Source organism: Panthera uncia, chromosome B1 (assembly GCF_023721935.1).
Source record: "Panthera uncia isolate 11264 chromosome B1, Puncia_PCG_1.0, whole genome shotgun sequence".
Classification (NCBI taxonomy): Eukaryota; Metazoa; Chordata; class Mammalia; order Carnivora; family Felidae; genus Panthera; species Panthera uncia.
The window spans coordinates 174695279-174709892 of NC_064811.1; the positions used below are offsets into that span (position 1 = coordinate 174695279).

General features: G+C 46.5%; 1 protein-coding gene across 2 annotated transcripts; it reads left to right on the top strand.

Annotated features, from left to right (window-relative positions):
- The first annotated feature begins 3912 nt into the window (after positions 1–3912).
- PPP1R3B (protein phosphatase 1 regulatory subunit 3B) lies at positions 3913–14134 on the top strand. 2 transcript variants are annotated; one of them, XM_049631661.1, is made up of 2 exons: positions 3913–4122; positions 10704–14134. In XM_049631661.1, the coding sequence occupies exons 1-2, from the start codon at positions 4091–4093 to the stop codon at positions 11584–11586; spliced, it is 915 nt and encodes a 304-aa protein (XP_049487618.1). In that variant the 5' UTR covers positions 3913–4090; the 3' UTR covers positions 11587–14134. The 2 variants fall into 2 exon arrangements, with proteins under 2 accessions (XP_049487618.1, XP_049487619.1); XM_049631662.1 differs by lacking the exon at positions 3913–4122 and adding an exon at positions 4146–4895.
- The last annotated feature ends 480 nt before the right edge of the window (positions 14135–14614 follow it).

A 14614-nucleotide genomic window follows, 5' to 3' on the forward strand; every position in this document is an offset into this window, starting at 1 on the left:
AGCTAAGTTATAATTTGCCCCAAATCCACAAACCAAGACCTTAAGATTATTTAATTCTTAATTTTCCCCAATAGTGGGAATGAAAGATCAACATTGCTCTTTCTAAAAACAATTTGGCAATATAAATCAAGAGTCTAAAGAGCGTCTGTACTCATGGTCTGTACTCAGGGAAATAGGAAATAACCAGGGATGCAGGCAAAGGTTTAACTACAAAGATGCTTATCAAAGTGCATTAAAAATAGAGAAAATTTGGGGAAAAAACATCTAAGTGTCCCGCAATAAGAACATAGTTAAAGCATCGTCTTTGTATGCAAGAATATTATGCAGCTATCAAAAAGCATGTGAGAAAAAGTATAATATTATTAATGTACTCAAAATGAGAAGCTGTCATGAGTAAAAAATTAAGATCGTATACCTTCTTTATACTATGATCCTGATAATAGAATGTTTATGCATAGAATACACACTGAAAAAAAGATGGTGAATTATATTGGTAGCTATTGCTGGGTACTGCTGATTCTATCTCCAACTTTATATCTTTCCGGATTTTCTACAATGTCTACAGCAACCTAGCGTTCGTTTTACAATCATAAAAAAAATAATAATAAATACAACTCAAAGGTATTGTAGCAGGTTCATAGGAAGAAGCTGCGACGCGCTCCGTATATGTAACTTTTAAAAAAGTAACACATTAGCCTCACTCGGGAACTCAAAGGCCCTCCCCAGTGAGGAAAATGCCCTACTGGGCTCTGGGAGCTTGGATGTGTAAACTCCTCAGGGTCTTCTCCCACACAAAGGAGACATTCTCCATAGACAAGAGGCTTACGGAATCCCTGTTAGTATTCAGATGCCTATCCCGTAAAACATGACCTAGCAAGTCTCTTTCAGTCAGATCTGAAAGAGGGGCAGAGGGCCCCAGGTAACCTAATGCGTCCAGAACATGTCTGCAGCTCTGACAGGTGCAAACAACTCCACTTGTCTAAATATAAATTCACTTAGGCAGTTTGGGAACAGTCTTTCCCACTTTCTATTCTGATCAGGCAAAAGAATGTTCTCTTCTTGAGTTCTGACTCTTGATGCTGGTTATTTATATTTAGAGGCACTTTGCAACAATTTTTATCCAAAGAGAAGGAAAAGTTAGGACTCTAAGAAGAAAAGAAAAAAGAGATTTTTCTTCCAAAATCTTGGATGAAGATAGACCTGGGCTTGGCTGTTTTTGAAATGTGCTCGGTTGAGAAGGAGATAAGATATTAATGATATTTTCAAAAACTTTATGGATGAACAGCAAGCTGATGTTAACCCATGCATAAAGAAACACTGTCTCACATTTAAGCCAGAAAGAAGACTTATTTTCTAATCAGCACAGTGGAAATTCTTTGGGGGAACATATAGAACTGCTCCTTTGCCAATTCCTGCCATGCTCTCCCCTGTTACCCCTAAACTCTGACTCCCCCTTCAGGATTCTGTTCGATGCTCACTTCCTCAGCTGACCCTCCTCACTCCCATCCCACCTCCACAGCCACACATAAGCAGTCTTCCTCTTAGCTCCCAAAATACAGAAAATGAACCTTCCACATACATTTATTCTACATCAGTACTTATTAGCCTAAGAGCTTCTTGAAAGTAAGGTCGTATTTCACTCGTTTCCCACTTCCAGCAGCCAGGTTTATAGTAGTTACTCAATAATGTGTTAAATGAATAAACAAATGTGTAAGACTGAAGCTGAGCCCAAGTGCAAGGAAGACAGCCACCAAATAGCCACGAATAGCCACCAAAAAGAAAGTTTATGGGAAAATGATAATTAGCTTTGCTTAGCTACTACTAGGATTTTGGTTTATTTTTGTGGGGAGAGTTGGCTTATTAAATGAAACTAAGGCCAGATTAAATGAAATTGAGTGCCAGATAGTCTAAAAGGAACTTGGTATGCGTTGACTAAAAGGTTGACACGTTCTGTTTTTACTTTCTTTCTGCTATAAAATGACAGTGAGACAAGATTGTGACTAACGGCCAGTCCAGCTCTCAGCTTCTGGGGCACGGGAGTTGCTGAGTTCTGCTGGAACAGAACTTACTTCCCAGAACAGCCGACTTCCCAGCTCTGTTCTGATCTCGAAGGAGACCGTGCTCTTTTCAAACTCAAGGACGCCACACTCCTACCTACCAAGACTGTGGTGTGCCACAACTAAGTTTAGCCCCACTCTCCTGGTCTGAAATAGTCACCTAACCCACAGGGGAAATTATGACCCATGGTTTCCTAGATCCATGTAAGGAAGATGCTTCCAAACCTTAATGCTATAGGTTTGTATTTACTTGTCCCAACTCCTTCCCAGTTTGGTTCAGATCGCCTTTTGCCTGCATTCATGTTGCAACACGGGTTGGCTCTTTATCTCTGCCCACTCCTCTAGCATGCTCGCTACCCTTGAGAAATGTAGCCAACACTTGGCTTAATAAATCCTCAACCTACTCATCAGCTAATAAAAGGGGTTGAGAGTTGGCAAAGGGAATATTCCATGGAAACTGTGTTTGCCAAACGCCTACCAACAGCTGATTTCAGAGGTGGTCCTCTATCATATATGTCCACTGAAAGAGAAGGAAGAAGCTAATAATTCCTCTTCAGATAGGCAGACTGTGTCTTGAGCTGAAGGCTTGTATTGGACTAATGCAACCCACCAGAGTTTTAGTTTTACATTTCTAGTAAAATTAGAATTTGCGCTCATCTCCCTTAAAGCAGAAGTTCCCAAATGCCGTGTTCAACAGAATGAATGTTCATAAAGCTAAATATATCCAATGTGAAGGAATAGCCTTTACTCTGAGATTGTTATTTTGTTTTTGTTGTTAAAGAGTATTTTTTAAAATACAAGGACAGTAACACAAGACGGTAGGGTTTGTTTATGTTAATGTCTTGGCACTTTAAAAGGCTGACAACCCTCTATCAATTTCCAAACATCACGAAAACTAGAAAACTAGGATCCTCATCCCTGAAGTGGCTAGCTCAGAGCTGAGCGCCAAGGAGATGAATACATGACTATATAAATATATATTTAAATGAAACCATGTGAGAGGAAGGGTCTGGTCTCTTTTAGGGTCATCATTCTCTACAGACTTCAAGGTGTCTCACAGAGATCATGGAGGCCCTGTTGGTACAGGTAGTTGTAACAGATTCAAGCCAGGTAATTTCCTCTGAAATGTGCCTACCTATATACCTATATCTTCGGTACTCTGGCAGATGGCCCCAATAACAACTTTCTAAAACGATTTTACTGTATCCCTTTCACAGTTAACACCTGGACCCATGACTAACACAAAGCAAGCATCCGTAGTTACTTGTTTTCCACATGACCCTTACAGCTGAAGTGTCAATCCCAGAGCGCCTCTACCTAACACGGAGGCAAACACACTTCACATTCTCCTGGGGCTCCTCTGGGATCCGCACGTGATGGGGAAGTAAGGGACATCTGTGACCCCCCTGGCTCAAGCGTAAGATGAAGGCGGACCGCGGGACGGTGTGAATGCAACCGCAACTACCTCTGCAAATGTAGGCAGGCTTTGGCCCGCAGGGGCTTTGCCTAGGAAAAGGGAATTTGGCAAAGCCGCCTGCGACCCAGCCTTCTGGCTGTAACTGGACGCTCCTCTGTAGGAAAGTGCCTCTGCCCCCTGGCGCCCGTCCCCAGGCTTCTGATGAAAGAGTGACCCCACTGCCCCCTTCCCAGCCCCCGAACTGCAACACTATCACTCTGGGCGCGGGGCCCATCACGTGGCGAAGCGGTGCTATCCCGGACCGCGGCTCCACGGCCATTGGTCGACGGCTCGCGTCCCGAGCGCGCCCATTGGCTGTGGGGGGCGTTCACGTGAAAAGGGTTCCGGGATGGCTCCCCAAGTGGGGAGAGGTGCTGGAAAGTTAAAGGGAGCAGCGCGGCGGCTGGGAGCCTGAGTCCGGGGGACCGGCCGCAGGGACGAGGCGAGCGGGCTGCTCTCGCGCACGGACGGATGCGTCTGCCCGCCCAGGGCGCAGACCTGAGTCCCGGCCCCCCACTCCTGCCGTCGCCGCCTCTGCTCCTGCCACCTCGGCGCGGATGCTGCCGCGGGCTGGCGCATGTGTACTTCGGCACTTATGAGCTGTACTAGGTACGTCAGTCCCCAAGCCCTAGAGTCCCAGTGCAGGGCCGAGAAAGGGCTGCGAGGAGTGCGCAGTGGAGACCTTTGGTTCCTGCCACCTGCACTTGCACTGTCCAACTTGCAGTTGCACTACGGGGGTGGAACGCTCTAGACGCGCTTGAGTGGAGAGAGCAACCCAGGGACCAGAGGTGGGATGGAGCCTGGCTGGATCCACGTGTTCCACAGAAGTGCGGGTCTGGCCGCAAGGAGTGGCCCGGGCTGGGACTCTTGTGCCGAGTTCGAACCTGGGACACGGCGCTTCCAGCCTGGGACCCGACAGTCCCGGAGAGTGTCCCCTAAATTGGGCAACTGGGGACTGGAGTACAAGAAAGGTCTCTTTTTTTCTCAGCGCCTCGGTTTCTCTGTAATATGCAAGGAAACACACTTGGGCCATCTCTCAGGTCGCCAAGTTGCGATGGGACACAGAGCCACCCCGGTCCCCGGTCCCCGGGTAGGGGCTGTCCCGGGACGGCGGGGGAGAGTCTGCCGCGCGGGGACGCTCTCGCGGCGCCGCTCCGACCGGGATTGCCCCGCCGCCCCGCCCTGGTGTGATAACTTGGGCTCCTCCCCCTCGTCGTCCTCCTCCCCCTACGGGTCATATCTCCGGGAACGGAGCGCAAGCCCTGCCTCCCGGACACACGACGCTCACGTAGTCCGGTGGTGGCGGCCTCTCCTGCCACCTCCCTGCGGACTCTCCGATGCAGCGAATCAGCTGGGAAGGGGGCTTCCCCGCGGTCCAAAAGGTGGGTGAGGGACAAGTCGAAGGAGGCTCCAGGAGTGCTTGGGGGCGGGGTGCAGGCCGGTTGGACCGAGGGGGGGCAGGGTCAGGATGGCTTTGACCTGTGGGATCTTCCAAGTCTGGAAGCTCTGGCCTGCCCCCTGCCCTGTTCATGCCCCGCTTTTGAACTCGGAGAAAGGGGTGTGGAAGGGACTTGCTGTAAAAGACAGGGTATAGGGTCCAGAAGGACATACTTGAAGAGTTGTGGCCTGTCGGGTGTTGTTTTCTGCTCTAAAGGAGAAAATTGAGGACAGGCTTGACTTGAATACTTGGGAGAGTTGCTGAAAGGTGTTGGAGCCTGTGGTCTGTGTGGCCGGGCCTCCTTGGGAGACCCAGGGTCAGGGAAAAGAGACGTTAGAGCTTTGAGCTGGGGTGGGGAGAAGAGGAAATGGTTCATTTGGCGAGGTTGTCCAGGAGCCAAGACTAAAGTGAAGACAGCCTGTGGACTCACCACAAGAGGAAAGTAGAGGTATTTAGGGAAAAGTGAGTGGGAAGAGAAGAGAAGTTAGTGGGCATTATTAGCAAACAAGAACGTCAGAGCCAGAAAGGACCTCAGAGGAGAAAGCTGAAGCCTGGACAGATTCAGTGATTGGCTCCAAGTGGGCAGCCAGGCATTCCCAGGCCAGTGCTGTTTCACACTGGGCATTGTCAGGTGGCAGGTGGAGTTTTCTTTCCTGTAATATGCAGCTGTGTGTGTGTATCTCAAAGATGCTTTAGATGATGGTTACAGGATAGAAGAGTTCAAGTGGCTGTTAAGGCTGTGAACAAGGGCCCCATGGTCTCAGTACAAAGGAAAATACGTCAACTGTATTCATATTATGTCAGCCAAACCTTTTGAGGGGGGAGTAAAGTAATGGCAAAGGGGTAGATGGACATATCTTTTAAAAAAGTATAACCTAGTTGTGAATGCTTACCTAAGGTAGTTTCAGTGTTCCTGGTGGGTTCTTGGTCATCTGATTTTTCTGCCTTTTCTTATCAGAGTATGAAAATGGAGGACAAATATCTTGGCCTCAATCCCCCAAAAAGTTTATTCCTATAAAAGGCACAGCCAAAAAGTCAGTAGCTCGGCTGTCTGAAACTGTGAAGGTCATGTGGTTATTTTCTACCAGTCTATAGTTTTCACAGGAAAAACCGCCATGACATCTAACCTGACCAGCCGTCCTGAGAAGGTGTGTTTTTTGGCACTCGTGGAACAGGGAAAGTGTTTCTGCAGAACTCTCCCTGTTTTCTCCAATTTTCACGGAGAGCTGGGATTTGCCATCTTTTGACCAGAAACCCTGAAATCTACCCTTGGGCATGGCCCAGTCTCTCGTGGCGCAAAATTGGTCTCTTGGGCATCTATGTGGAACCCAAGTGTTTGAGACTCGGAGTAACAGCCACTCGTATTCTCATGATCTTGTCCCGCAGCAAACTGGTATCCAGTCCTCTGTCATGCTCTACTGGTTCAAATATGTGTCTGTGTCTTCTCCTGCTGGCTTTTTCCCTGGCCAAGCTTGGTGACTTATATTCCCTGGTCTGGGGAGAAAGGGGCTGAGCAGCCAGGGAGAGTGTCAGGCGGGGGCCTGAGATGCAGCCTGATGTGCACTGTGATGGCACCTGCTCGTTTTTATGTCATTTGAGGATAAAGCACCTTCCAGATGCCTTCCTTTCAGAGACTTAGGAAACTTACCTCGTACATCTCCACTGCTAGGAGGACTTGTGGGTGATGGACAGCCTTGTCACAGTCCATCGGGGAATTCCTGAGTAGAGGGTCAGGAGAGCTTCCATGAAACCAGAGTTTGGTACACTGCTTCTTAGAGAATGGTCTGGGTCATAAAAGCTGGGATCCACCTGTGAGGATAGGCAAGCGGCCAACAGTCAGATCGTATCCATATGTATGGGGCCACAGGGATTAATGTCCTCCCCTCCAGTTATGGTGACCCTAAAATAGTGAAGGGGACCCTGGGCAGTGATTGCTTGTGCAGTGTCCCTGAGGCAGTAGCCCTTGGGTGGCCAGGTAATTAACTTTATTTTTGCCTTTGATGGAAGAACGTTGCAAAACCAATTAGGCTGTAGAAAATGCCAGTGGAATTGTTTAATTAGAGCTGGCTCTGACCAGGATGTCACCTTCCCACCCCCATTTCCACTAGTGCTTAACAGCTTGGTGATAGAAGGGAGCTCAGGGGCAAATTTACACCCACTGGGTCCAAACAGGAAAACTTTACCAAGCTCTTCAACTAAGTCTTTGTAATCTTTAGGATTAGAAATTGAGAGTGACTTTAGTTTAAGTGTGCAGATCCTTTAACTGATCTGCTTGTTTTAGAATTCTGTTTCTACAGTATCCTGAGTTTCCCAACCTTTTTCTAATGAACTGTGCGGCAAAGCACGTAGGAGGTTGGTTTGCAGGCTTGAAGAGATCTAGAGAAGAAGATAGAGAACTTACAGTTGACCTTGTGCCGACTCAGGCAAGGAGGAAGGACTGTAGTGGACTGAGGGCAACTCCACCCCCCCTTGGGTCACACCCAGGTTGTCCAGGGTGGGCAGAGTGGGAGGGGCTGGGATGCAAGAGTGGGATGCTCACTTTGGGGGTATTTTCAATCCACATTTAATTAAAAAAAAAAAAAACTACCCGTGTTAACATTAAAGCTGAAAGTACAATTCCAGTGCAGTCTAACCAATGCAATCTGTCAGTGCAGAGCCCAATTATGTGGCTTGATCTCATGAACTGTGAGACCATGACCTGAGCCAAAATCAAGCACGTCCAGCTCAACCCACTGAGGCACCCAGGAGCCCCTAGGGGTTTCTTTTGACGTTGAACTCATTAGCCAACCCACAGACCCTCTGTAAACCTATCTTGCCTATTTCAGTCAGAACTTTTCCTTTCCAGGACGATTGCATGGATAAAACAGATAATAGAAAGCAAATTTGCTCCTAAAATGTTCACTCATTGGTTTTGTTAGAGGGGAAACAGTAAGACAAGTATCGTTTAAAATGTTATATTTAGGGGCGCCTGGGTGGCTCAGTTGGTTAAGCGTCCGACTTCGGCTCAGGTCACCATCTCGGGGTATGTGAGTTCGAGCCCCGCATCGGGCTCTGTGCTGACTGCTCAGAGCCTGGAGCCTGTTTCAGATTCTGTGTCTCCCTCTCTCTCTGACCCTCCCCCATTCATGCTCTGTCTCTCTCTGTCTCAAAAATAAATAAATGTTAAAAAAAAATTAAAAAAAAAATAAATAAAATGTATGTTTAGATAACTACATTGCAGCTATAATTTATTGTTTTTGCTTTGAATGTGTATGTTTCTCCAGTCAGTCATCACTAAATGGTTCCTGCATCCTAGGGGAAGGGTTATATTTCTTTTGGAAAATGGGATCAAACCCAGTACGTCTTTGTTCTTATTTTTCTTTGTATATTTGATCAAATATACCATCACCCTGAAGCCCCCCACCAGTGGGCAGGAACCAGGGCAGGCCTGAGAGCAAGCAGCCCAATCCCAGCACATACCTTCCCCTTTGCCATGGCGAGGGGAGAGAGGTTTGGGAAGGAATCCACACCCTGTGTTCTGCAGTTCACAGACCAGATTTTAATCCTGGTTTCATCACTGACTTCTTCATTAGCTCATTGTAACCATCAAATCAGTATAAATTTGCCATGGTAAGTGGAATGATAAAAATTGCTTGACTTTAGCGAGGCCGTAGTGTTTGATAGGATAGGTTTTTGGCCAATCTTAAATATTAGAGGCATTTTTTAGATTCATTTTACCCCTTGATGTGATTTTGGAAAATACAAGAAACACAAAACAGGAAAACAGAGTTCCTGAAATCACATCACCTGGATATTCTAAGGGTTTTAAATCTATCTCTAGTCTTTTTTTCTGTGCATATACCTAATATTTTTCTCCCACAAATCTAGTCTATGTACAATTTTATCTTCTCTGTTTTTTACATTGACAGTATATTATTATCCATTTTTTCTATGCCAGTTATATCTTTTTTTTCCAAATAATAGTTTTAATGATGATATAAAATTTTATCACTGGATGTGGTGGTATACTTGATTTAACCAGATACCTGTTATCGCTCATTTAGGTTATTTTCATTTTCTCACGTTTTCCTCCCTAGGATGCTGCATTGACCATTTTAGTACATTAACCCCCATGCATTTTTCATTAACTCTTTAAAATGAATACCTGTATGCGATATTAGAACCAAAAATGATCGGGACGCCTGGGTGCCTCAGTCGGTTAAGCGTCTGACTTAGTCTCAGGTCATGATCTCACGGTTCCTGGGTTTCCAGCCCCACATCCAGCTCTGTGCTGACAACTCAGAGGCTGGAGCCTGCTTCGGATTCTGTGTCTTCCTCTCTCTCTGCCTTTCCCCCTCTCACATGCTCTCTCACTCTCTCTCTTTCTCTCAAAATATATAAAACGAATATCTCAAAACGAATAAATGTTAAAAAAAGAACCAAAAATGAGAAGAATATTTAGAAAGGTTGTGCTGACTTACACTAATACATGTGTTTATATTATCTTTAAAATGTCTTTACTAACTCAGTAGTCAATAACAGGCATTGTTTTCTAATCTAAATTCTTTAAGTTGGACATTTTGTATATTTATGGGCCAATTTTAATTTTTTTCAGGAATCTTCTATTCATGTTCTTTGCTCATTTTTCTGTGTTGACTATTTTACTTTGTTATTGTTTTGTAGGAACTCTTTGTATATGAAGGTATTAACTCTTTGCTGCCATGCTTTTTATAAAATGTTTTCCCAGTTTGTCTTTAATCATTTGGTTTTATTTTTTCTCACTTCTAGAAAAATATAGTTTTTAGGAAGTCAGATTTAACCTGATCTTGTAGCATGATTCTCTTTGCCTTTTATTCTTATAGAGACTATTTTCCACTACAGGAAAAAACAAATATTCACCTATATGAAAGGCTGAAAACAACTGAATTGTTGGCATTTTTTAAAAGAAAAATATGCTGGAATATAAAAATCTAGGAGCACGTGGATGGCTCAGTTGGTTAAGTGACCAACTCTCAAATTCGGCTTTGGCTCAGGTCATGATCTTACAGTTTGTGAGTTCAAGCCCCACATCAGGCTCTATGCTGACAGCCAGGAGCCTGCTTGGGATTCTCTCTCCCCCTCTCTCTGCCCCTCCCTCACGTGTGCACACACACACTCTCTCAAAATAAATAAACATTTTAAAAAATATTTAAATAAGTAAATAAAAATAAAAACCTACTGTACAGCTTTGTGTCTGTCTTCCCCATTGAATCCCAGTGTCTAGCATAATATCTGGCATATAGGTACTACCAATATTCGTGGCATGAGTTCATTTATTTTTATCCTATTAAAGCCGTCTTCACCAAAGTGTGTTCCTCAGAACATGTGTTCCGCAAGCTGTTCCACAAAAAAAAGGATTCCTTAGTTAGATAAGTTTGGGAACTCTTGCAGACCGCCTGTTCTTTTCAGTATTACCCAAAGCGCTCTGGCATGTGAGGCCCCCCAAGAAATTCCGACAGAAAAACCTGTGAAAATAGTTTGTTTTTTCATTTGTTTTGACCCCAGTCCTCTTTTTCACCCCACTTTACAGTCTTAATGTCCCCTGAACCCAAGGTCATGCTGGATCACACTTGAGTTAATACGGAACCACAGCGGAGGGGGGGTGGGGGGTGGGAGGCGGGGAGAGGGGCTGGGCCAGAGCTGAAGGCAGACATTGTTCGCCAGTCCCCGTTCGAATGAGGAGTTTAACTTCTGTCTGATCTCACGGCCGTTTCTTTCTTTCCCCTTTTGCCAGGGTTCTAGCCTGTTCCTCTAACCCAATGATGGCTGTGGACATAGAGTGCAGGTACAGCTGCATGGCCCCTTCCTTGCGCAGAGAGAGGTTCGCCTTCAAGACTTCGCCAAAGCCAAGCAAACCACTGAGGCCTTGCATTCAGCTGAGCAGCAAGGATGAAGCCGGCGGAGTGGTGGCCCCCACCGTGCAGGAGAAAAAGGTGAAAAAGCGGGTGTCCTTCGCAGACAACCAAGGGCTGGCCCTGACAATGGTCAAAGTGTTCTCGGAATTCGATGACCCGTTAGATATTCCGTTTAACATCACTGAGCTCCTAGACAACATTGTGAGTCTGACGACAGCAGAGAGCGAGAGCTTTGTTCTGGATTTTTCACAGCCTTCCGCAGATTACTTAGACTTTAGAAATCGGCTTCAGACCGACCACGTATGCCTTGAAAACTGTGTGCTGAAAGACAGAGCGATTGCTGGCACAGTGAAAGTGCAGAACCTGGCGTTTGAGAAGACGGTGAAAATACGGATGACATTTGACACTTGGAAAAGCTTCACAGACTTTCCCTGTTGGTATGTGAAGGACACTTACGCTGGTTCAGACAGGGACACGTTCTCCTTTGACATTAGCTTACCTGAGAAGGTTCAGTCTTACGAGAGAATAGAGTTTGCTGTGTGCTTTGAGTGCCGCGGACAGACTTACTGGGACAGCAACAAAGGCAAAAACTATAGGATCATCCGGGCTGAACTGAAGTCCTCTCAGGGAACAGCTGAGCCACAGAACGGACCAGATTTTGGAATATCCTTTGACCAGTTTGGAAGCCCTCGGTGTTCCTACGGTCTGTTTCCAGAGTGGCCTAGTTATTTAGGATACGAAAAGCTAGGGCCCTACTACTAGTGACTGTGCGTGACAGAGCGTGGCTGAGTGGGTCCAGGGAAGTCTAGCTGCAGTCACAGGCAGGCGGAGACGGAGCCAGAGAGCAGCTGAACTGCCATTAGGCACAGTTTTTGAAAAAGAAAGGATCCTACTCACTTTTTTCTGAAGCCAGCAAAACCCAGCCAGGGTTAGATCTCACAACTGGTTTCGCACGCCAGGGTAGATGCGGGGTGCTGGTCTGCTCGGCACCTGCGGCGGCCTCAAGGGTCGGAGCAGGAGACCAGTGCGGGAAGGGCCTGGGCGGGAACCAGCCTTGAGGGCAGTGCTGGAGAAGCTGGAGGGCAGTGGCTTTGAAATGATGTAACCAGGATCGTGATCCGGCTGCCTGGAGGGGCCGCGCCTCCCTCCCCGGGATGTGGAAAATCAGTCACCTGAAAGTCACTCCATGCCCAGTCACCTCCCATTGGACCCTTGCGGCTCATCTTTGTGCCCTGTCTGCCCAGCCGGGTCGCCCCCCCCCCACCCCCCACCCCTTGCTGCTGCTGTTCCGGGTCTCCACGTACTTCACGCTTTATCTCTGTGCTCTTTTTTTTTTTTTTGCATTTTATTTTCGTCCACAGCTCATCTGATGCAGAGGAAAAGATAAGCAAGGCAAATTAGCCTGTGCCGAAGACAGGCATTTCCTCTTTCTGACCCCACAGAGCGTCCAGCAGAGAACGATGCCCCAGTTAGCAAAAGTAACCGGCCCCAGTGCTGGGTTACAGACTGTGACAGGCAGGACAGTCTGGGCGGGACGCGGGTAGCATGTCCGCTTGGCGTTTGGGGGAGCTTTCGAAGTACTCGCTCCTGAGTCACCAGACGGCTCCGTTACAGGATTTGTTTGAACTCGCTCGCCGGTTTGCAGGCACCCCATTCTTCACAAAGGGATTTGAGACTCTCCTTTCCTCGAGAGCCCTCCTTCCTGCCGTGTTCAGGACATTGTAATTTGCAGATCCCATCTATCCTCAAAGCCTTCAGTGAGTGTTTGGTCTAATGCTGACCGTGATCTGCGACACCCAGGCCTCTTTCTGAGCACGCAGGGACTGTGACCCGGGGCTTCTTATTTATGGAGTGCAAGTGCATAAAGGGATCAGGGAGAAAAACCTCACCAAGTTCTCATATTTTATTTTCCATGTTTGGCGACTCTGAAATATCAGAGGTTACTTGTTCTTAACCATATTGGACTAATGCATTAAAAGTTGTCGGTTCATACTGATGTGAGACTCCTGGGACTTTCATTGACAGATGGATCCCCAGAGCCTGTGAGTTTTCTTGGGCAAGACTGGCTTGTACTTGGGGGTGTTTAAAAAATATTTTTACATATGTATTTGAAGAAGGTTGGGATTTTTTTTTCTGTTTTGCTTTTGTTTTTGGAGCTTAGTTAAATGGCTGTCTCGTTTTCCTTTTGCCTGATCTGCGTAAAGTGAGGCAGGAAGAGGGGTGCACAGCTGCCTGGACACGGAGGCACAGCTACTGGCATCGGCAAGCGAGGAGTCGTCTTTGGCTTGCGTGTTCCAGACCGATTAGAAAAAACCTCCTGGCTTCTGTGGCTTTGTCCATTGGCGCCAGGCAGGTATGGAGGGTCCAGGCTCCTAGAGTTTTGTGGTTGGGTTTTTTTTTTTGTTTTTTTCTTTCTGTTTTGAACTTTAACATATTTCGACTTTTTAAATGTTCTTAAGCGGTGTGGTGGTTGATGTTAGTTCTCGTTCCTAAAACTGGCTGTTACTAGTCTGCGACCTAGTGCTTTATTGCTTATGCCTCTCCCAGGTGGGTAGGACTCGGGGATTGCGTAATACAATATATGGGACAGTCACATTTTTGTCTTGTGCTGAACTTGGGCAGAACTGTGTTTTATTCTAAGCATATCTTACATCAGGCACACAGACGGCACTTTTGTTGTTACGGATCTGGCGACCAGCATGATTGATAGTGCAAATCAAAGTCTAATGGAAGCAAAACTGATTTCATAGAGGTCGGGAATATATTTTGTTTTAAGAAGTCCTGGGCCACCTCCGTCCAGTCAAGAAAGGTACAGGGTGCACTGTCATTTACATGTTACCAGACTAAAGGGAACGAGATCACTCTCTATGCAAAAGAAAAATGCCTCAGGTGGCTCCCGTTCGTTTTTTCAGTAATGGTGATCTTCAGACATTCCGGGGTCAAATTTGAAATATGGTAATTCAGTGATCAGTATCTCTTAAAACAGCCATAAACCCTCCCCCCACCATTCTTTCCTGGCAGCTCACCCCAGCTTTGTTGCTGGGGGCACTGGTTGCAACCCCCCCCCCAGCCAGTACACCTGGGATGCTCAGCCTCCCAGGCAAGTCGTCACCTGCTTGCAAAGACCCTCCCCTGGCGAGAGAATGCAGTTCCCTGTCAGTCATTTCGCTGAGCGAGGGGCCTCTGAACAGTTGCACTGTCTTTATTCAGTCGTCAGTCCATCTCCCTTTGGTCCAGTTCTGTCCCAGGATATCCACAGATGGCCCCGGGACCTGCTTCAACAGAACCACTCCTTCTTTCAGAGCTCACCATCAGTAAATAGGTCCACACACAGTGACAAGTTTCTTAGTTGGAGACGTCATTGCAGCCTGACTTGGGGGTTTGACCCTCAGACAGCTGTCGGTTATGGTGACCAACGTCCCCCAGCCCCAGTGCCCTTCCCAAGGTTGTCCCCAAAGGACCAGCCTCCCGCCCAGAAATGGAGAACCAGCTCCGTTTCATTTCCTATTTATTTCCCAAATACCCTGGGAAGCATTGGCAAATTAGGTGCAATAAATAAGCTGGACTATAGAAAGATACGTAATAAATAAGCTTTCAGTGTTTCTTGGAAGGTATGGAGCATTTGAATGGGTTTCTTTTCTCTTTCTTTTTTTAAGTATTCTTATGGTAGGGGAACTGGTGAGAAATAAGGGGAGTTTACGTAGTTCTCCAGAAATTAAAACCATTTCAGAGTCAAGGTAGAATTTATTTTTCCTCTAAGATTTAATTTTAACTGTGGCAAAACATTACT

What these genes read in the sequence shown, in the direction of transcription:
- PPP1R3B (XM_049631661.1), top strand. Translation starts at nt 4,091, where the DNA reads ATGTGTACTTCGGCACTTATGAGCTGTACTAG. An exon ending in GCACTTATGAGCTGTACTAG is followed by an intron (nt 4,123 to 10,703) that starts GTACGTCAGTCC and finishes CCCTTTTGCCAG; the next exon opens with GGTTCTAGCCTGTTCCTCTA.